The sequence below is a fragment of the Rhinopithecus bieti genome, unplaced genomic scaffold (assembly GCF_001698545.2).
Source record: "Rhinopithecus bieti isolate Rb0 unplaced genomic scaffold, ASM169854v2 scaffold_315, whole genome shotgun sequence".
Taxonomy (NCBI): Eukaryota; Metazoa; Chordata; class Mammalia; order Primates; family Cercopithecidae; genus Rhinopithecus; species Rhinopithecus bieti.
The window spans coordinates 1428733-1452305 of record NW_016803481.1 but is presented as its reverse complement, the minus strand read 5'-3'; the positions used below and the strand labels follow the sequence as shown (position 1 = coordinate 1452305).

The window sequence follows — 23573 nt, the reverse complement described above, 5'->3', positions numbered from 1 at the left end:
CGGGCCCGCGGTGGCGGCGAGGGGCCTCGGGGACGCCTAGTTTGGGGCTGAGGGCTGAGGGGGGAGCTGCCCCTGGAGATGGTTAACCCTGTCCGCCCAGAGCCCGCGCTCGGCAACCTGTGCGAGTGTGGACCGCGGTTCGCTCGCCTCCACCCCGGCCCAGACCCTGCGCGGCTGGGAGAGGGGCCCAGCCGGAACCGGCGGCGGCGCTGGGCGCCGGGGGGCGTGGGCGGAGGACAATGCGCCGGTGGCTCCCTGCTGCCCAAAGCGCGCGCCGCCAGGCTCCGGGTCAGCTTCGGGCCCACCTTTGCCTGCCCACGTCTGAAAGTTTCCCTGCCGGTCCGTCAGTTTGCAAAATCCTTGCTCCGTTCCGCGAGCTTCCCCCGGCTGCCTCCTCCGCGGGCTGTGGGTTTGCCGTGGGATGGCCGCTGCTGGATGCCCGAGGGTCCGCATCTGAAATCAAGTTGTTGTGAAATAGCCTACAAGGTTAAGGAGCCTTGTGTCCTTTCAAGACATGTAAACATCTTCCTAGAGGTGTTTTACATCCTAGCAGTCTTGAGTTCGATCCCTCTATTGTAAGATAAGCCAAGGGGGCTTTTCTTGGCTTTGTTTTTAAGAACAAAAGCACGTGCCATGAATTGAGGCAGAGGAGTAGACTTCAGATTTAGAGAGATCGGCCCCATGAAGGAGGTTCGGCGGTTTGCCCAGTGTAGAATGACTCTTTGAATTTTGGTCCCCGTCTGGATTGAGGGAGATGCAGCAGCAGTACAGCAGAGCAGCCACATCAGTGACTGCTATGGGAAAGTGTTCAGACACAGCTTCATCTTAGAGAAGTAGTTCTGATCGGGAATGCTTATTGATGGGAATTGAGTTACTTTGTAAAGCTACTATGATATGAGCAAGAAAACAAAGACTTGACTGCCCCTGGGGATGTTACCGCCTTCTCTCATCCTCCTTTAGTCCTTGGTGGTGTGCTGTTGCTGTTCCTGCATTTTAGTCTGGAAAAGGAATAGAAATCCTTAGTTCTATTATTAAGAAGTGGTTACTCCTGAAGATAATGCTTTCCGTCTTTACTTTTAAACAAATCAATACTATCTTTTTCCTCCAGAAAAAAAGAAAACCCACAAAGATTAAAAAAAAAAAAAAAAATCAGAGTCGGAGAGCCTAGGAAAGAGGTGTAAGAGCTTGACTGGGCGGGGCTGGAAGGATAGAGCTGAAGATAAAGTATAACTAAGAGGCAGCCCTTCTACTATACCCCTCTCCCACCCCATTGTTTGAAACTGTTAGGAAAATAAGTAAATTACGGGTAAAGCCTATCATTCTGCCCTCTCTTTCCTCCTATCCTTTTTCCCTCATCCACTACTAAAATTGTCTATCTCCATTTCTCCTAAATCTGTAAAAGCGTCCCATTTATAAAAGGAGAAGAAGGACAATGAGCCGTTTCCTCATCCTAGCTACTCTATGCTTCTGAGCTTCATCTTGTGCTTTGAGCATTCAGGTGGATATTTCTTGGGAGTTCCGTGATTGAGATATTTGAAGTAGAGAGGGCTAAGGGAATTTAATAGCAAAGTGCACATTCTTTCTTTGTATAGAACAAAGTGAAAGCTTTATCACTGGGGAAGGAGAGAGGAGTTTTTTACTCCCAATAAGTTGTCTGTTTCCCAGGAAACAGACTTAAATTTCATATTAGTTTGGTAGTGAAACTCTAAGATTTTATATTCAAAACTTTTTCTGAGTATGTGAGTGTGTTGATGTTAAGCTGCTGTTGACTTTCTTTTCCTTCAGAGACAGATAGTAGGAAACAATTCGTACCACTTCTTTAAGCGGTTTTGGCCTGAAGTTTTTTGTTTTTTGTTTTTCTATCCCCAGAATTCTAGAATTATGCATGATTAAAACTGCAGCTGTGCACAAAAATAAAAAGAATGATTTTGAAAATATGTACTGCATAAATTATTCAGCATAGATTGGAGGAAAATGTGTGGTAGAGTCTCGAGGAAAGAAATTAGATTTTCAGTAGTGATATTTCTATAATGATAGGAACAAGTGAAGTGTAACAGCTTCTTACTGGCTAGGAAAGAGTTTTACCTACTATGTCAAAAAATCAATTTCCTCTTTTTGCTTTCCAGTTCATCATGTTAGGAACTATTGACAGTTCGGTATATTCAAGGAGTGTATTGCACATGAAGTTTGAGATGAATATAACTAGGCTAGTGGGCCTGAAAACCAAATCCTGGTCCCCAGATTTTATCTCATTAAAATAATTCCGTAGTCAAAGCATGCAAACCATACAGCCTTATTAAGGGGGGTGGAAAGCAGGGGCTTGGTATTAGAGAATTTTTTGATAGCAGATTTAAGAGAAGCTGGGCTGAAATTTCAGCCCATTTTAAAGTCCAGAATCTATCTGTCTCTTAACTTTTCAGTTTTATTTTCAGGTCAGTTTTTAAAGATCTTCTGTCTTCTTTAGTCTTAGTAATTAATAATTTCTAAATTGAACTGAACTTTGATGCCTACCATTCATTTAAATTTTGAACCTAGATGGATTTACTTTTCCTCTGTGTGCGTGTGTGTATGTGTGTTTTAAGCCTTAATCACTTAACACATTGGAAGATTAAGTTGTTTGTTGTAATCAGTAGATGATGACAAATGGACTTTAAACATTAGATGAAGTAGGAAAGTTCAGAAAAGAGATTCTCTGAGATTAGTGGGAATCTAGGTCCTGTGAATTAAATATGAAGCTATATAAACTTTCTTGTAGCAAACAGTAGGCAAAGGGCCAAAGACTATATAGACTTTAAGAAAAGGAAAGTACCATTTGAGCAATGAGTGTTTGCTGAGTGTATATTTTGTCTAACAAGACAATAATTTTCTTAAGAGAAGAAACTGTTATTTAGAGATAGTTATTGCTAATCCTTGCAATGCGTTCTTGAAAACATGTCTGAAAAAAGACAAAGAATATTCCTCCTGTTCCCTCTGTAGGCACTGTGTAACCAGCATTTACTTCTTGAGACAACCTTTAGATGATCTTTCTCAAGTGGAAATGCAAAATGTTACCTGCATTTATCAGGTGTCCAGAAAATGAATTCTCAACAGAACAATGAAATGGAGCCCTATCTGTAGAGAAAGTGTAAATTGGGATAGAGTTGCTGAACATAATCTTTTGTTGCAGAACCCCTTTGACAAACCCTTAGGGCCCACTTCTCTCATCATCCTTTCTTCTGGAATTCAGGCTGCTTTCCTCTTCCCAGTTGCCACCTCCTGCATTTCCCACCGAGTTCTTTGGGTCTGATTTTGCAGCCAGCCTGGGAAGACGGTCTTCCAAGATTGGAATCCCTTCCCTTTATTGCTGTCTTTCAGGAGAAATACTTAGTTTATTTTATTTTAAAGACTTTTTGTCATCAAAAGAAACCTGATAAATAATGGTTGGGAAATATAAAATTCCTGATGTTGTACATTCGTAAAAATAGAAATGTGTAAGCTTTAAAGTATCTAGTCCTTTTTGTTTTCTGATGGAATGTTAACCAAGTAACTTAGTCTGAAATCAGCTTTCCAGATATTCTGTATTGCTCTATGGAGAAGTGAATGTGTCTCTTTTCCCATACAAAGGGCATGAGCAACTGTTGCATAGCATTCACTTTTTGCAGGGCCCTCACCCCTGAAGCTGCTCACTCCAATTATGTTAATCTAGTAGGTCCCCCCTTTGTTTTTCCAGTTGATATACTGCAGTTTCTTATAATAAAAAAAAAAAGATAATATCAATAAGAACACCCAAAACAACTATTAGCCTTTATTTAATGACTTGCTACGTTTGGATAGGATCTCTTTGGCCAGAATCTTTACTATGTCCTGCAAATCTGGAACTTCAGCTTACAGCTTTTCCATGGATGACCTTACCTTAGGAAAAATGGCATGCTCACATGATTGTGATTAGAAGCAGATAATTCATTATGTTATTGAAGACATATTATTTGGAATGTTTATCAAAAATTTTAATTTTTTTATTTTATTTAATTTTTTTGAGACAGGGTCTCATTTTGTCACCCAGGCTGGAGTGCAGTAGTACAGTCTCTGCTCACTGCAACCTCCGCCTCCCACGTTGAAGCAATTCTCGAGCCCTTCCTGAGTAGCTGGGACTACAGGCGCAAGCCAGCTACTTTTTGTATTTTTAGTAGAGACAGGTTTTTGCCATGTTGGCCAGGCTGGTCTCAAACTCCTGGCCTCAAGTGATCGGTCCGCCTTCGTCTCCCAAAATGCTTGGATTACAGGCGTGAGCCGCTGTGCCCAGCCAGGAATGTTTAAGTTTTTAAGTTGTGCATACCATTTGATTCAGTTGATTGGTTATCTGATTTTTTTAGTATTGAAAATCAGATTTTGACTCTTACTAAATTGACCATCAGTGATTTGCTTTTCTTACTCGGTACGGTAAAGCAGTAATGTGTTCCTTGGCTTGTTGCTTAATTAGTAGTCAATAAACCAGTCATTTCACTAGTAGTTTTTCTTGTCAGCTAGTCAGCACACATTTATAGATTGAGCAGAGTTAATTACTTCATACACAAAATAATGTACTATAGGTTCTTTAACAAAATTCCATAAAGCATTTAGTATTTTATTTTTAAACAATCGAAATAGTTTTACTATATTACATGTGCATATATTTTTTCTGACAAAATGAGCTATATACATATACTGTTTTGTAAACTGCTTTTAAATTTTATTTTTTATTTATTGTTACTATCTTACCATATCCACAAATACAGGTTTATGCTCATCATTTTTAGTAACTATATAATATTCCATCATGTGTTTATACCATAATTTTTTTAACCAATTTCTTATTGGTAGACGTTCAGGTTGTTTCCAACTTTTAGGTTTTTTTTTTTAATTGTTATAAACAGTGTTACACTAATATTTTGGTTGTGCATCATGTGTACTTATGTGTTTACTTAGAATAAATTATAAGATAGATTTGCTGGATGAAATTGTGTACATTTTAAGGGCTTTTGATATAAGTAGCCCCCCCTTTTTTTTAAAAGTACCAACTAGTTTACTATTAGCATTTGAAAATGTTGAAATGTTGAAGGTGTTCTTTACCCTGTATTCCCACCCTTTACTGTGTTCTATCATTATTGTTTTTTCTCATCTGATTGGCAAAAATCTAATCTCACATTTGCATTTTTTGTTAGTGAAGTTGAATATCTTTTCATATGTTTTTTGGCTACTTGTATTTCTTTTGTAAATTTATGTCTTTTGCTTATGTTTCTATTAAAATGTTATCCCCTATCTGCTTTTATTTTTAAAATTCATTTTATGTATATAATTATATAAATGATACCTTTATTCTTTTTAATTATTCTGTTCTAGGATAGCATTTCTCAAGACCTGACCTGGAGCACTTGTAACCTGAGGTAATCATTAGAATGCATATCATTCTCCAGGATTCAGATTTCTGGGGGAATCCATGAGTCTGCTACACTTTAAGATTAGAGAACTGCTATTTTGGGGGAAATGAAAATTCTTTAACACCTGTACTTTGCCTGTTTTCTTTTTGTCTCACTGAATCCACTGCTGTTTTTTCCCTTCTTTTAATAATCATAAACTACAGTCTTTTTGTATCAAGATTATTGTCCTTTCACAGCTGAATAGTAGATTTTACAAAAGCATCTTGGTACATGGTAATTTGAATGTCATAGTACATAAGGAAGCACTTTTATAAGAAGGTAGGATGCTTTACTTGCAAGTGAAGCAAAAGGAATAAAAGAGGAAACCAGGTAAAATAGATGGAGTAGGCAGAAGTGTAGGGGGACATATCAGCTAGTTTTAAAAGCTGAATGAGATACTGCTCAGTTTCTTCCTCAGGTTTTATGTGGTAGTATTCTTTGAACGATTGATTTGAAACCCCTACCTGCTTGAAAATAGATTAGTTTAAATGAAATTTTGAAATTCTTGGTGTTACTATATACATATTCAACAGGGAGTAATGTTCCCTTTAATTTTTTTTAGTTACAGGCAGATGAATATGCTGCATAAGCAATAAACAACAAAGACTGAACTTACATGGATGTTTTAATACTACAATCAAATAAAACTTTCAACAGTTATTTGACGTATTTAATGATATGCATAATTGTTACTGTGCTGCATGGTAATTAAGATAAATATGTTTTTAACTATGGTTAATATCAGTTTTCTTTTCTTTTTTTTGTGGCGGAGTTTCGCTCTTGTTACCCAGGCTGGAGTGCAATGGCGCAATCTCAGCTCACTGCAACCTGAGCCTCCCAGGTTCAGGCAGCTCTCCTACCTCAGCCTCCTGAGTATCTGGGACTACAGGCACCTGCCACCATGTCCTGCTAATTTTTTGTATTTTTAGTAGAGACGGGGTTTCACTATGTTGGCCAGGCTGGTCTCGAACTCCTGACCTCGTGATCCACCTGCCTCAGCCTCCCAAAGTGCTGGGATTACAGGCATGAGCCACCCCGCCCGGCCCAGTATCAGTTTTCTGTAGGCAAACCTCCACATTTGTGGGGAGAAAAAAAATATGGCAGGCTAAGAATCCGTTTCAGAAATTTCTCATGTAGAACATGAGGAGCTTTGGGGCTTTTTGAGCAGGGTTTACTTTTAACCTTAGTTTCCTAATTCTAGGGACCATACACTTTTCTTTTCCCTTCCGTTAGTCAAGACTATCTGCTAGAGGGAGAAATTGGAAAGATTCAGCCACTGTTTTACTTTCTCCAAATAGTTTTCTGCCTGGTAACTGAAGCTTGGGATATAGAGTTGCCAATCATTGGTAGTTAATGCACAAAGGACAGTTTCTTTCCCCGCTTAAGCCAAAGCAGTTCCAGGTCCCACAATCTAAGTTATTATAGGTGCTAGTATTTGAGTTGTGCTGTTAATCTGGGGCTTTGAGAATTTCTGAACCTGAATTTCTCATCTTTTCCCAACCTAGGCTCTCCACAACAAACATAAAACTATCCAATGCATATGAAACAAATTGAAATAAAAGCAAAGTTAATATTGTTACTAAACCAAATCAAAATGTGATAGCTTAGAATATGCCTTTTTCATGCCAGACCTGCCTTCCACTCCACCTACACCCTCTCACCTCCAATTGAGAATCACACATATGTTTGCCCCTGGAGAAGTACATACAAGTTAGAAATTCCAAAGCTCCTTGGAAACAATAACTGGGAATTATTCTTATTTCTGCTGTGACTTTTTAGGGATGATTTCTATTCTCTGTGCAGCATGGCTGTGTGTAATGACCATTCGTTGCTGAAATATTTCTTAGTGCTACATCTGTGTTGTTAAATTTTTGTACTATCTAAAATATAATGTAATATTGTGAAAATTTCCTAGTATTTTAGAACCTTCTATATGTCAGTTCAGTATTGGTTGATAGAGGTAGCATTTGTATAAACTGATTCAGTGATTAAAATGTCTAATGTTTAATACCGCTTTACCATTTATAAAGTACCTTTGCGTTCCTTGTCTTATGATTCACTCATATTATCCTTGTGAGTGAGGTGGTATTGGAATCATTTTCAAGAAGAAAATTCTGGGTGCATAGAAGTTAAATGGTGTGTTTACATTCACACAGCTAGCAAGAGACTTGAATGTGTATCTGACTTATTTTTCAGACCACTTTCACAGATGTCTTCTGCTGTATCAGTTAATGCAAAAATATACTGTTAAAGATTAAAACACATACAATTTTAAGTTCAATAATTTAGGTTATAAGCATAATATTTATATTTTAAATAAAATTCAGGACAATAGCATAAGAATTTTTCAAAATGAATCAATTGTATATTGTGACTGATGAAGAATTGCCATTATAGATGAGAAGTTAAACCATGTGTTATATAAGCAACTGAGGGAAGAAATTAAATTTGCATTTAAATGCTGTTTAAGGATCCTTTTGGTGTAGCTACAGCATAAATGATAAAGTAGAAAAATTATGTCTTTATAAAGTACCCACATATTGTTAACTATTAGGTCAGTATAATATTTCTCATCAAAGATTATTAATGTCAAGTCCATAATACTTTGAGAGGAAATGACTAATTTCTCTCATTTTTTAAAAATAATACTTTTCAGATATTTCAGTCGAAGGAAGAAATAGCTCTTCTCCTAAGATGGAATCTGTGGTTTGGGAATGTGGTTGATCAACTTGATATGTTGGCCAAATGTGCCCCATGTAATAAAATGAAAAGAAGAGACAAGATGATGTCATTTTCCCATATTGTGAAACCAAAAACAAACGCCTTTTGTGAGACCAAGCTAACAAACCTCTGACGGTGCGAAGAGTATTTAACTGTTTGAAGAACTTAACAGTAAGATATAGAAGAAGTACCTTCGAGCTGAGACCTGCAGGTGTATAAATATCTAAAATTCATATTGAGTAGGCCTGATCATCCGAATCTCGTTCAGACCCAGGAAGGATGGCTATGACTTGGATTGTCTTCTCTTTTTGGCCCTTGACTGTGTTCATGGGGCATATAGGTGGGCACAGTTTGTTTTCCTGTGAACCTATTACCTTGAGGATGTGCCAAGATTTGCCTTATAATACTACCTTCATGCCTAATCTTCTGAATCATTATGACCAACAAACAGCAGCTTTAGCAATGGAGGTAAGACTTGATCTATTCTTTGATGTATCTTAGTGAATGACTCTTGTGTTGTCCCATCAGCCAATCTAATTAATGTGTTTGATAAACAACAGGAAAATAATATGTTATTTTATTTTATTTTATTTATTTTTTGAGACGGAGTCTCGCTCTGTCGCCCAGGCTGGAGTGCAGTGGCCGGATCTCAGCTCACTGCAAGCTCCGCCTCCCGGGTTCACGCCATTCTCCCGCCTCAGCCTCTCAATATGCTATTTTAAATCATGTCTTATACATTTAAAAATGTATATGTTTTGCTTCAGACTCTAATAGATTGAATAATTCACATTTGGTGAATTACTGTTATATTTTAGACATTACACTTTTATAAAGAAATTTGAAATACCAGAACGTGGGAGATAATAGCCATTCAGAAGTTTAAAATTTAAGAATAACTTCCAAGCAGTGAAAAGTTTTTGTCAATGCAAATTATCTGTTCTTGATCTCTCAGAATTTTATGAAGGTTTGCTGCCTTATTTGAATTTTTTTAATGGTAATTCTTCAGACGTTTCTTAATTATTTTAATTTAGAAACTATTTCAAATTTGCAAACTGTGGACACATTAATTGATATAGTTAATAATAGTTTTAAATAAGGGTATATATATCTATAATGGTTTTAGAATTGAGGACAGGGATATATATATATACCAGATAAGAACCGGGAGGCAGTAAGCAGTGGTGGTAATAAGAATAGACTTTGAGGTGGACAAACCTGGGTTTGAATTCTACCTCTACCACTTTCTAGCTGTATACTTTGGCCACGTTATATGAACTTTCTCACCACTTTCTCACCATAGTTTCTTTGCTTGTAACTTAGAGACTTCTGTAAGATACAAAGTGAAAATCCATGTATAGTTCTTGGCACATAGTAGGTACTCTATAAGTGATAGCTTTTACCATTTGTTCATATTCTCGTATTAGCGGGGCTACCTAATGTAATTTAGAGGGAATGTTTGATACATTAGACTTCAGCCTGTTTCCATAGCACTTTCAGCAAATGGAAGCCTGTGTTTTAGAATTCTTCATTTTATAGTAAAATCGAGAAACCTAAGTCTGAGAAAATTTGTAAGATTATTATTCATATATTTTGAAATAAGGAGGGCATCTTATATATTCCACATATTTGAAAATGCTGTAGATGTTGAACAAAACATTTTTTGCTTTTCCTCTGAGTACACGAGGTCTAAGTGGTTGAAGAGAGAGATTTGGTATAGACTGTCAGATTAGGATATATAAAAATGGGTATTGGTTTAATACAATAAGTTGGTTCCAGGCATAGTGGTCTTTGCTATGTATTAAAGCTATTGATTTCTCACAGAAAATTGAATTAGAAACATTTTTATGTCTGGTATCATTTTAAATCATAGCTCCTTTGGGAAGCAAATAGGTTAATAAGAAGCAGGTCATAAAGATGCTTGTCCTGACTTGGGTTCAACTTTTGGCTCTGCCATGTAGTAGGTTTAAGATTTTGGACAAGTTACTTAACAAATTCCTGATCTTTGTTTTCTTCATTTGTGAAAAGGCAGTATATGATATACCTTGAAGGGCTGTTAGGATTAAATAAGATTTATAAAGTAGCTAGCACAATGCATCATACACAACAGGTGATTTGCAAATATTAATTCTATTCCAAATTCCATTTGTAAATCATCTAAATGGAAGTACTAGAAACACCATGTATTTGCTCCAGTGAATTTGCATCCCTCCTTGTAGGTTCATGGGGCATTCATTCATAGTGATAGCATGATAGGCCCTCTCTGCCTTCTCAAATATACACAGGTAGTCTAGATATTTCTGTGACAATAGAGTTGCCTCTGTTTGAATTTCAGACATTCTAGGGAGAGCACCTAAGTGAGTAATAGTTTCTAAGAGAAGGTTCTAATGACTTGAAGTAATGTTGGGAATAGTTGCATATTGCATAGTTATCGTATCAGGACAATGATGCCACTGACTGGAAGAATAATCAAACACAGTTTGAGAGTGTAACATTTCTTTAATAGCAAATGACGTGGAAATTCAACAGACAACACAGCCTGCTCAGTGCTGCTGATGACTCTCTCCACCTCCATCCCTCTACTGATCCAGGAACCAGCTTAGCAGGCACAAGTAATTGGAGCAAACCCAGCACATTCTTGAGTGTTTGCTGTGAGACTGGATGAATTCAAAGACAGTTTCCTAGGTGTAGCATCTTTCAGCAGGCCCCAGGCTTTAAGGCTGCCTAAAGCCCATTCCTTTTTTCTTTTTTTGTGTTTTGTTTTGTTTTTTTTTGAGACATGTTCTCACTCTGTGGCCCATACTGGAGTGCTGTGGTGCCGTCATGGCTCACCACAGCCTCAACCTCCCAGGCTCCGGTGATCCTCCTGCCTCAGCCTCCCAAGTAACTGGGACTACAGGTGTGTGCCACCACCCCTGGCTCATTTTTTTGTATTTTTTTAGAGACAAGATTTTGCCATGTTGCCCAGGCTGGTCTTGAACTCCTGGGCTGAAGCGATCCACCTGCTTGGGCCTGCCAAAGTGCTCGATTATAGGTGTGAGCCACTGTGCCTGGTTGGAGTCCATTCCTTTACTGTTTTGTGAGTTAAAATGAGTGCCTGGAACACAATGGTATGTGGGCAGTAAACTAGATTAGCCACAAATAGGGGAACAGAATCTGGGTTATTTTAAATTTTATTCACAATCAACAAGTCGGATTTCTTACATTGTGTCTGCAGGGTTCATACTCTCTACTTTTATTGAGACTGGGAAATGTTTAAATGGGTAAGTATCAATTCATTAAGTTAGAAAAGAAGGTTCTTGCTAATATGTTTGTTTCTTTATCTCTGCCTTCCAAAACATGCACATCAATATACAAACACACATGCTGCATTCTTCTAAGTTGTTAACTTGATGTTCTCTTTTCCCCCTGGGTATGAGTAGCTTTTGATAGGAAAAAAAATTCTCACTTCTGAGCCTTCCAAACCATTTTGAGCTGTCCAAATTGCTAAGTAAAGTTTTGGGAACTGTTCAGCATGGAGCAATAATCAACAAATGTCAGTAGCAATCTTTACTGAGCCACCTGTTATCAGGTATTTACGACTCTAGTGATAATAAAAGAGATCTGGGCAGGCTTTTCCGCATGCTGAATAATTGAACCAGATTGGCTAGGATGGGAACAGATTAGTGTAAGAAGCACTGGAATAGGGATAGGAGACTTGTATTCTGTCACTAACTAGGTTTGAGACCTCTTTGTGTTGATTTCCAATAGGAAGTAAATTTTTTCTTCTGCCATTTTATAGGGTTATTGTTAAGATCAAGTGAGATAAGTGGCATTTATGTTAAAGAATTTTGAAAAGTTAAAGTGCTGTGTGAATACAGAGCATTATTCTTTGTTGCCTGTCACCCTGTTTTTTAATTTCAGTTAGTGTGTGGAATGAGCAATCTTTAATCTCTTTGGGAGGCTGATTGCTTGCCCCTCCCCACCCCGTATATAGAGCAAAGTAGGCCTCTCTATAGGATAATCAGAGGAAAAACTCCTGGGATGGTTTGTGTTTGCCTCCATTTCCTGTTTTCCTTTGTCATTCTCATTAAAGATATTTTTATGATTTAAGGTTTTCTTATAATGGGAGCATGGTAATCTGGCAGTGAAATAATCCTAGTAGGAACACAGAGCTTAAAAGCCTGAACATCCTGTATCTTTTATGGTTCATTAAGAACCAAGTATGTTTGAATCAGTCTCCCAGTTATCCAAACTCAAATTTGAGCTTTTTACTAAAAAACTTTATTATGGTAATTTTCAGTATAGACAAATAGAATAATATAATGAAATGCCATGTATCCAGCATCCAGCCTTAAACATTACCAACTCGTAGCTAGTCTTGTTTCATTATCACTGCACGCCCTTCTGGGTCACCTTGAAGCAAATCCCAGATATCAAAATTTCATCCACAAATATTTTGGTATATATCTCTGAAAAATAAGGTCTCTTTGAAAATATATGAACACAATACCTTTATTCCTTTATCAGTGTCAAGTATCAAATTAATGTTCAAATTACTCTTGCATATTCCACAATTTTTTTTCATATTGGCTTTTTCTAATCAGGGTTCATACATTGCATCCGATTGATGTCTCTTAAGTCTGTTTTAATTTACAGGTTTTCCTTTCCTGTTCTCCTTTTTTCTTGTAATATATTTGTCTTATAGAGTTTCCCATAGTCTTTATTTTGCTGATTGCATCCCTGTGGTGGGGTTTACCATGTCTCTGTCTCATTTATTTTTGTAAACAGGCACTGTAGAAGCTTGATTTGACACCAGTTTGGTTTTTTATTGTTGTTTTGGAAGGAATACTTCATAGGTAGCTAACATACTCCTGCCAAGAGCACATAATATTAAGTTGTTACTCTTTTTGTAAATGTTAGCAGCCATTGATGATTTCCTAGATGAATAGTTTTGTTAGGGGTTTGCAATATGGTGATATTCTAATTCTGTTACCCTTTCTTCATTTCTTAGCTGGAATATTTGGAAACTTCTCATTGACTATTGGATTACTTTCTTTACAGTTTATATAAGAAAGATAGGATAAGTGCTTCCATGTTCCCCCTTTATTAGTTTTTAGAATAATTAGTTGATTCCCAACCATCCATCAAAGGTGACCAGTGAGGGTTTTTTTTTTTTTTTTTTTTTGGTTTAAGTGTCATGTGAACTCAAGGATTTTTTTTTTTTTTTTTCTTTTAACATATTGATGTTTTAAATCTATCACAGTGATTATGAGGCTCAGAATCTTCCATGTTTGGTGGGCTAGTGGGAGCCTCATATGGCAGCTCCCTGCATTGTTTTATTTTTGAGACAAAGGTCTGCTCTGGTCACCCAGGCTGGGAGTGCCAGTGGAGCAATCATTAGCTCACTGTAGCCTCAAGGCTCCTAAGCTCAAACAATCCCCTACCTCAGCCTCCAAAGTAGGGACTACAGGTACATTGCATCATGCCTGGCTATTTTAAGAACTTTTTTTTTTTTTTTTTTTTTGTAGAGACAAGGTCTCACCATGTTGCCCAGGCTGGTCTTGAACGCTTGGCCTCAAGCTATCCTCCTGCCTTGGCTTCCCAAAGCATTGGGATTACAGCCGTGAGCCACTGCGCCTGGCCCTCCTTAGTGTTTTTGACACCACCCTAGTGGTGTTTAATAGTTTCTTTTCTTTCTGGTGTGGTTCAAGCTCACTTTATAAAATTCCGCATCAAACCCTGAATCGTCAATTTCTCTAGGAAGCAACGGTTCCTTTTATTTTGGAAATGATAATTAAGAGATCACTATCTAGGTGCTAAGTCTGTTGATACTAAGTCATTTTTAGGCCTTTTCATGAACACAGCTAGGGAATACTTTTTTTTAAGAGAAAGTCAATCATGAGTTTATACTGATACTTGCAATTCAAGTACTATTGCAGGATGTTGTTTTGTTTTTGAGACAGGGTCTTGTTCTGTCACCCAGGTTGGAGTGTAGTGGCACAATCACAGCTCACTGCAGTCCTAATCTCCCGGGCTCAATTAATCCTCCTACCTCAGCCTCCTAAGTAGCTGGAACTACAGGTGCATGCCACCATGCCTGGCTAATTTTTGTGTTTTTGTTTGTTTGTTTGTTTGTTTGTAGAGACAGGGTTCACCATGTTGCCAAGTCTGGTCTCGAACTTTTATTCTCAAGCTATCCACCAGCCTTGGCCTCCCAAAGTGCTGGAATTACAGATGTGAACCACCATGCCTGGCTATGGATTTTATTTAGCATCTTTAAATTCATTTTTGCTTCTCTATTCTCTTATCCTCAAGTTTATTATACACATACATTATAGATTTTCAGAATAATATTAGCAATATTATTACTAACAATGATTACAGCAAGCAGTTTAAGATTTCTTTATGCTTCTTTTTGTCCTTTAGGGACAAAGATTTCTTTATACTTTTTGTTCTTTAGAGATGTATATCAGCAAGGATGTACAGTCAAATTATTGTGTTTTAAGTCACTGAAATATTTTTTCTTCATGTGGTTAAACACAATACACAGGTTCATACGTTTTATTTTGATTTTGAGGAATGACATTTATTTTGTAATTATACTTCAAGGTACATTCAGAGAAGTCTAGTTTCTATCCCTCTCTCACCTCTATCTTACTTTTCCTTTCACCTAAAGGTAGCCATTTTAAAAGTTTTATCCTTCCATTTAAAACCTTAAATATAACACTTATATAAAATATTTATTTAATATATATCTGTATATATTCTTTCACCTTTTTTGATACAGTTATGTTTTTTCCCTCCATTACTTTTTTTTCCCACTTAATATATTTCAGATATTTCATAGTAGCATTTATAGATGTTCCTCATTTTAAAATTTTAAAAAATTGTGATAAGATATACATAATACAGTTATGTAACATAATTACAATTCCATCTCCAGAGTTTTCTCTTCTTCCAAAACTGAAAATCTACACTCATTAAATAACAAATCAGTCCCCATTTTTTCTTCTCCCTAGTCCCTGGCAACTACCGTTTTACTTTCTTTGCCTCTGGTATTTCATATAAGAGGAATCACACAGTATTTGCCCTTTTGTGACTGGCTTATTTCATTTAGCATAACATCCTCAAGGCTCATCGATGTATCATGTGTTGGAATTTTCTTCTTTTTTTAAGGCTGAATAGTATTCCATTGTAGGTATGTAACATGCTTGGCTTATCCATTTATCCATCAGTGGACCCTTCGGTTGTTTCTACCATTGGAGTATTGTGAATAGTGTTGCTATGAACATAAATGTACAATCTGAGTTCCTGCTTTAAATTATTTGGGGTTTGTAGTCAGAAGTGGAATTGCTGGGTCATATGTTAATTCCATGTTTAATTTTTCGAGAAACTGTCAAAGTGTTTTCCATATGGTGGCACCATTTTACATTTCCACCAGTAATATACAAGATTCCAGTTTCTCCACATCTTGGCTAACACTGGGTATTTTCTGTTTTTTTGTTTTGTTTTGTTTTGTTTTGTTTTTTTAATAGCTATCTTCATGAGTATGACATGATCCTTATTTTTTTATAATTAAATTTTACTCCATTGGGTTGGATATACAGTATTATTCGTTCAATTCCTGTTGATGGACACAGGAAACAACTGTGTTTCTGGTCTTTTACTGTTACATAATCTTACAAATGTGTTTTCACATTTTGACTAGTGTATTTTTGGAATAGGTTCCTAGAAGTATAAATGTATGTGTTACTTTCCTTGATATTGCCACACCTCTTTATAGGGGTTGTACCATTTTGCTTTCCCATTAATAATGTGTGAGAGTATCTGTTTCTTCACAGCTTTACCAAAATGATATGTTGTCGTGTTTGTTTGTTTTAAACCAGTATGATAGGTGGGAAATGGTGTCTCAATGATTTTCATCACCTACTTTACAGAGACAGAAACACCTTCATAATTATTGATACATGAGGGTTCTTAATACCGGCAAGAGTATGAAATTCAGAGACAACGCAGTTCAAGCCCAGGTTTTGCTACTTATCAACTGCGGACAGTAACAATATAATATCCATGTACCATCGTTAAAATGGAATTGGTTATGAAGATCAAACGAGATATGTGAAAATTGCTTTTTAAAATAACAGTGGGCCAGGCGTGGTGGCTCAGGCCTATAATCTGAGCGCTTTGGGAGGCTGAGACGGGCGGATCACCTGAGGTCAGGAGTTGGAGACCAACCTGAACAATATGGTGAAACTTCATCTCTACTAAAAATACAAAAATTCGCCGGATGTGGTGGTGGGCACCTGTAGCCCCAGCTACTCAGGGGGCTGAGACAGGAGAATTGCTTGAACTTGGGAGGCACAGGTTGCAGTGAGCGGAGATCATGCCACTGCACTGCAGCCTGGGCGACGGAGCGAGACTCCATCTCAAAAATAAATTAATGAATTAAATAAAATAACACCGGCAAGGCGCAGTGGCTCACGTCTGTAATCCCAACACTTTGGGAGTCTGAAGTGGGCAGATCACCTGAGGTCAGGAGTTTGAGACCAGCCTGACCAACATGGGGAAACCACATCTGCACTAAAAATGCAAAAATTGACCGGACGCAGTGGATCTACGCCTGTAATCCCAGCACTTTGGGAGGCCGAGGCGGGCAGATCACGAGGTCAAGAGATTGAGACCAGCCTGGCCAACATAGTGAAACCCGGTCTCTACTAAAATACAAAAATTAGCTGGGTGTGGTGGTGCGTGCCTGTAGTCCCAGCTACTTGGGAGGCTGAGGCAGGAGAATAGCTTAAACCTGGGAGGTGGAGGTTGCAGTGAGCCGATATCCTGCCACTGCACCCCAGCTTAGCGACAGAGCAAGACTCTGTCTCAAAAAAAAAAAAAAAAAAAAACTGGGCGTGGTGGTGTGCTCCTGTAATCCCAGTTACTTGGTAGGCTGAGGCAGGAGAATTGCTTAAACCTAGGAGGCGGAGGTTGCAGGGAGCAGAGATTGTACCACTGTACTCCATCCAGTCTGGGTAACAGAGTGAGACTCCATCTCACACACACACAAAATAAAGTATCAGTGCCAATCCTTGCCTAGAGGATCAAATCCAAAGCATAATAGACATTCACAAATTGGCTTCTACTTATTTAGCATTCCTTAAGTCTATCAAGTCTGTAAATGCTATCTGTGCCAGGAAGGCTCTTGTGGTATCCCATTTGGTAATATCTTAATTTTCAAGGCCTGGTGTGGTTGTTATTTCCCTGTGAAACCTGGGATGCCTAGAAGTTAGTGACTTTCTCCTCCATACTCACCAGTGTGTTTTCTATGTACTTCTGTTTTTGTGTGTATATTATTATATTGGAATTGTTTACATTTTTGTCCCTTCTACTAGAATTAACCCCTTGAAAGTAGAGCTTGTCTTTATTCATCTTTGTATGCCTAGTACCCAACCCAGAACCTCACATATAGTAACTGCTAAATAAATGTTTGAATTAATTCATGAACTTGATAAATCCTAAATCCCTTAGAGGTGGCAGTAGTAATTGATTACGGTTTAGTGCTATACCTAAGCTCTTAATTTCCTGGGGTTATAAATAATTCTGTGGTTGGTGGAGATGGTGATGGTAATTCCAGTACCAAGGTTACCATATACTTTTGAATACTAGTATTTTACTTTTCTTTTTTTCTTTTTCTTTTTTTTTGGGGGGGGGCAGGGTGTCAAAGTGACTTGAATCCTTCAACATTATGTGTTTCTACTTATAAGTGGTGTATTAAGCAAAGAAAGCAACACAACTTTCTCATCTCTAGGCCTTTCATGTTTCTTCTGCATGCGTATTCTCCATCTTTGCTTATCAAAATTCTGTTGTACTTGATCCATTGTTAGGTTGAAAAAAGAAAGTAAGGTAGATAGTAAAACATTAGTATAGTATCATCCTGGTTTGGTTGAAAAACATATATGCATGTTCATTCAGAGTAAGTGATCTGGTGGGATTTTCACCAGGACCAACAGTGGTTGTTCTGAATTAGTAGTTTGTTTGTGTTTTTTATGTTCTTCATTTTTTTTTTTTTAATTATACTTTAGGTTCTAGGGTACATGTACATTTTCTGGTTTTTCTGTAAGGAACACATTATGCTTTTAAAGTAGTAAAACTAGCAAAGAAATTTTATTTTTAAAAACTTTCAACTGTCCTTTTTTGCTTAGCTCCTGGTGCAGAGTCTAAGATTTAGTATCTATTAAATATATTTTGATTGGATAAGTACAATATAGGGAAGAACTTGGTAAATACGCAAAAAAGCAAAGTGCTAAGGGGATTCAAAGAGAGAATGGTCGTATGTGGAAGGAGTCATGGAAGGCTTCAAATCGCAGATGGTATTTAAATGAACCTTGAAAGACAGATTTTTTTACTGTAGTTTTTATTTTAGGAGAATAGTATAATGTACCCCCATATAACAATAATTATTAACATTTTATGGATAGGCTTTTTAGAAAATGAAACTACTTTTATTACATTTATAGAGTTCATGGTGTTAATCTTTAGAATACATGCGTTATCAAACAGATTTACTTTCTTTATTATTTTTTGTTAAGGTTAATATTAATAGGTGGTTTTCCCTAAACAAACATCTAGCAAAGTGGCCTAAGAAGCCTGGTGTGACGAGAAACCAGCCAGGAATTAAACTTCCAAATTCAAAAAGGTACATACAAGTAGTAAATTGCATTTAGTCATTTCAGACTTTAGGACAAAAAATAGCAGCTTCTGAAATTTTTGATTGATTTTCTTGTGTGACAAATCACTATAAAGTGATTTGTCTTAAATTATTAAATGCATTGAAATTTGTTTTGTAAAGCTTTATCTTTTGAGACTTAATTCAGAACCCATTCTCATGATATTGGAAATATTAAAAGTTTACTTCCATAGGAGAGTCAGATTTATAGACGTCTGTGGGAACTCTGCTTTGGACTTATGAATTACATATTCTTCTCCTGATAATGAGAAATTCTTCTGGTAAAAAAACCACTGAAAAGTATTGAAGGTATTTAATATGGCTATCACAGAACATTTTTAAAATTAAGATTTGACAGGAAAATAAATCTTTGAAATTAAAGAACATTTTTTTAAAACAAACCTGAGTTTTTTTTTTTTTAAATACAAAATAAGTATTAAATTTGACGCTTTCTCATTAGGCATGTTTATTGTTACGAGAAGGGGATTTTATAAAGGTCTCATTTTTAGTCAATTACATTATTCTAAAAATGTTGTTTTTGAGTAATTTCTCATTCTAAGGGATCTGAAATAGCCATTTTTAAATTTTCAAGACCATTCCACATTTGGTTTTATATTTAGTGAATTTAGTCATAAAACTCCCAAACCCCACAGGGTACAGTTTCTATGGTTACCAGACCCTTTGTAGAGTGACAAAGGTTGGAATTCTGATTCTCATGAGTCAAATTTTGGCCTTTGACTGGGTCTCCTCTGCACATCCTTGCTAAGCTTGGGCTGTTGCTATGCTTGAAGGCTTGTCAGCAAGCAGGTTCCTATGGTAACAGGAATGGAAATTTGAAAGAAGAAAGAGAATGGTAGCACAAAGGCTTGGTTGATTTGAATTTGAACAAAGAATGGAAGATTCCCTGTAGTGCACCTTTGTTGTAGAAACCAGAAATTTAATTTTAGAAAGTTACTTTCCAGTTTGTAAACTTCCTATACCCTGGTCTTGATTTAGTGAACAAAAGTATTATGGTTTAGGGAAGTACTCAATAAGAATCTTTTAAAATTCAGTTAGCTAAAGTTCCTTTTCTGTACTTCATAGAGCTTTCATAGTGTTTCTTATGTTATCCATTTGTTCTCAGATTTTTAGTGTTCAGGCTACCTCATTTAATTTTGATTTTGCTGAGGTCAGAAATTGCTAAGGTTAAAATCAGGGCAATTTGCTTATTTGAAAAATATTAATATTTGTATTTGTTTTTGTGTAACAGCTTTATTGAGATATAATGTGAGTACAGTAAACTGCCCTCATGTAAAACATTCAGTTTGATGAGTTTTGACAGATCCTGTGAAACCATCACCACAGTCGAGATACAGAGCATTTCCATCACCTCAAAAGCTTTCTTGTGCTGCTTTGTAGTCACCCCGCTCTACTGCCTGCTCCAAGCAACACTGATCTAATTTCTTTCATTATGGATTAGTTTCCATTTTCTAGAGTTTTATATAAATAGAATCATGCAGTATCTACTTTTTTATGTCTGGTTTCTTTCATTCAGCATGATGATTTTGAGATTCATCTGTGTTTTATTTTGTTTTTTTAAAAACTTCACTTTAAAAACTGTCTCACTTGGCAGTTGAGAACAGGGAATTTAGCAAGGTTCCTCCTCATGCCCACCAAGTAGGCCTGCTACAGCTCTATTAACTTGCACCTTTTCCCCAATCCCTTTCAAGCTATCATTTATTAATTGTGTTCTGTATGCTAACTTTATCTTTTTACTTATGAGTTAAGACCATTTTACAGAAGAGGAAACTGAAGCTTAGAGAGATTTGAGTACAACAAATTTGTTAAATGCAAGGGCTCTGGATAAGAATGCCGAGATTTGACTTAATCCTGGGTCTGTCTTTGTAGTTGTGTGATCTTGGAAAAGCTACTTAGTTTTCTATATCTCATTTTCTTCACCTGTATTGTAAAATGAGTTCATAATAATAGTACTTACCTTATAGGATTGTTTTGAAGGTTAAATGAGATAATATGTGTAAGGCATTTTGAACAGTGCTTATATTAGCATTGGAATGTATCCAAATCACACAGCACCGAAGTGTGTTACCAGTGGCAGCGAATCCATATGGGTCTGCAGCAACCTCAGTTCTTGCCTCCTCAGAAGAAAGAATTCGACTGAGGGGCATAAGGCAGAGTGGGAGACTGAGGCAAGTTTTGGGGTAGGAGTGAAAGTTCAGTAAAACGCTTTAGGGCAGGAACGAAAGGAAGTAAAGCACACTTGGAAGAAGGCCAAGCGGGTGACTTGCGAGATCAGGTGCATGGTTTGATTTGACTTATGGTTTTATATGTTGGCATACTTCCGGGTCTTCTCTCCTGAGTCTTCCCTTGGGGTGGGCTGTTTGCATGTGCAGTAGCCTGCTAGCACTTGGAAAGGGGCTGCATGTACAGTGTGTTTACTGGAGTTGTATGCATGGTCACCTGACGCTTTCTTCCCTTACCCATCTAGCCTTCCTAGAGGAAGGTCATATATCAGTAAAACGCTGCTATTTTGCCTCTTAGCATGTTTGAGCCCACTCCCTCAGCTCCTGAGATCTTATCGGGAAGCTGCTAATCACCAATTTCAGGTTTTTCTTATCTGTTGGGAGGATGCCGTTCCCTGGAATCAGCTGAAACCAATTATTATTTTAGAGCGGCTTGAATGTCAAGTATTTTCTTCCATTCTGTTGGTTGTTCACTCTCCTGATAGTGTCCTTCAGTACACAAAAGCTTTTATTTTTGTTGAAGTCCAGTTTACCAATTTTTTTCTTTTCAACTTGTGCTTTTGGTGTCATATCTAAGAAACCACTGCTAAATCCAAGGTCATGGAGATTTGCCCCTATGTTTTCTTCTATGAGTTTCATAGATTATGCTTTTAAACTTAGGCCTTTAATAAATTTTGAGTTAATTTTTGTATATAAGGTAAGGTAAGAGACTAATGTTATGCTTTTGCATATGGATTTTCTCTTGTTCCACTGTTTTGTTGAAGAGACTTTTTTCCCATTGAACAGTCTTGGCATCTTTGTTGAAAATGAATTGGCCACACATGTGACGGTTTAATTCTGAACTCCTAATTCTGTCCCATTAAACTATATGTCTATCCTTGTCTAGTACACACTTTTGATTCCTATAATAGCTTTGTGATACGTTTTTAAATTGGAAAATATGAGTACACCAGTTGGTTCTTTTTCAAGATTATTTTGGCTATTCAGAGTCTCTTGTAATTCCATATGAATTTTAGGACCAGCTTTTCCATTTCTGCAACAACAGAAGGCCATTGGGATTTTTGAAGGGATTACACTGAATCTGTAGGTCTTTTTTGGGAGTATTGCCATCTGAACAACATTGTCTTCCAAACCATGAACACAGGATGTCTTTCTGTTTATTTAGGTCTTCAGTTTCCGTCAACAATATTTTATAGTTTTCTGTCTTATGTGACATTGGATAAATTTATTCCTAAGTATTTATTCTTTTTGATGCTCTTTTAAATGGAATAATTTTTTATAATTTTCTTTTCTGTTGGTGGTTTTTGAAATTTTCATTGATCTGCTTGGGTTTATATCTGCAGTCTTACTATTTGATTTTAATTTGTTCAAACTATTTTGCATCCTTTTTTTCTCTCATCTTGCCTTCTTCTATTGTTTGTTTCCCTCTCTGTTGCTTTGTTAGTTGTGCGTTCTTTTATTGTTTACCCTAAAAATTATGATAGGTACTTTTGAATTGTAATATTCTAATAGAAATAGTTACTTCAACCATTCCCCTATTAGTGCTCTTCTGACCCTCCACCTTTTCCACTTTACTATAATGCATGTTAATTTTACGTGTGTTTTGTATGTATTTTAAGATGATATTATTTTTGTTGGCGCAGAGTATTCATTTATATTTTCCCACAGTCATCCCTTTTGTTGCTCTTAATTCATTTTTAATTTTCATCTTAGATCATTTCCCTTCTGTCTAATGAACTTTCAAGCATTTCTTTTAGTGCAGTTTGCTGATGGCTAATTTTTCCTTTTTTGCCTATCTAAAAGTGTATTTACCTTAATTTGTAAATAATATTTTTACTGGCTATTTTCTCTCAGCTTTTTAAATAAGCCATTCCACTGTTCTCTGGTTTTCTGAAGTCAACTCTGAAAGTTACTGTCACTTCCTTGAAGGTAATGTCCTTTTTCCACTGACCGCCCTTAACATATTTTTCTTTGGTTTTCAGCTGTTTAAATAAGACATGCCTAGCTGAGGTTTTCTTGTATTTATTCTTCTTGCGGTTTGGGGAACTTCTGAAATCTGTAGGTGATTGTCTTTAATCAGTTTTGGAAAATCCTTAGCCATCATCTTTGTAGATTTTGCCTCTGCCCCATTCTTACTGATCTGTCCTTTTGAGATTGCATTTACATGTGTTAGATCTATTTTGTGTGTTTTACATGTTTCTTACCCTCTTTTCTGTATTTTTTGGTCTGTGACCTTCTTTCTGTTTGAATATTTTCTTTTGCCTTGTTTTCTGTTCTGCGAGTCTTTTGATATCTCTAATAAGTTCTTAATTTCAGTAATATAATTTCAATTATAGAATTTTAATTTTATTATAATTCTAATTTTCTGATGAAATTTTTATCTTTTGTTGAAGATAAAAAAGATAGTCATAGTTATATACAGTCTTGTCTGTTAACTCTAAGAGCTGGATCACCCCTTTTTTTTTTTTTTTTTTGGTTTTC

The 23573-nt window shown here is 36.7% G+C and overlaps 1 protein-coding gene across 3 annotated transcripts in view; it reads left to right on the top strand.

Moving 5' to 3' along the window:
• The window catches only part of FZD3 (frizzled class receptor 3), a 75190-nt gene that overhangs the window by 368 nt on the left and 51249 nt on the right, over positions 1 to 23573 (top strand). The window contains exons 2-3 of one of the 3 annotated variants that reach the window (XM_017884770.1): positions 5359 to 5402; positions 8092 to 8624. The exons of 1 other annotated variant lie outside the window; for it this stretch is intronic. In XM_017884770.1, the coding sequence (XP_017740259.1) occupies positions 8436 to 8624 (189 nt within the window). In that variant the 5' untranslated portion in view covers positions 5359 to 5402; positions 8092 to 8435. The remainder of the gene's footprint in view (positions 1 to 5358; positions 5403 to 8091; positions 8625 to 23573) is intronic. One more of the 3 variants, XM_017884776.1, reaches the window with a different exon arrangement.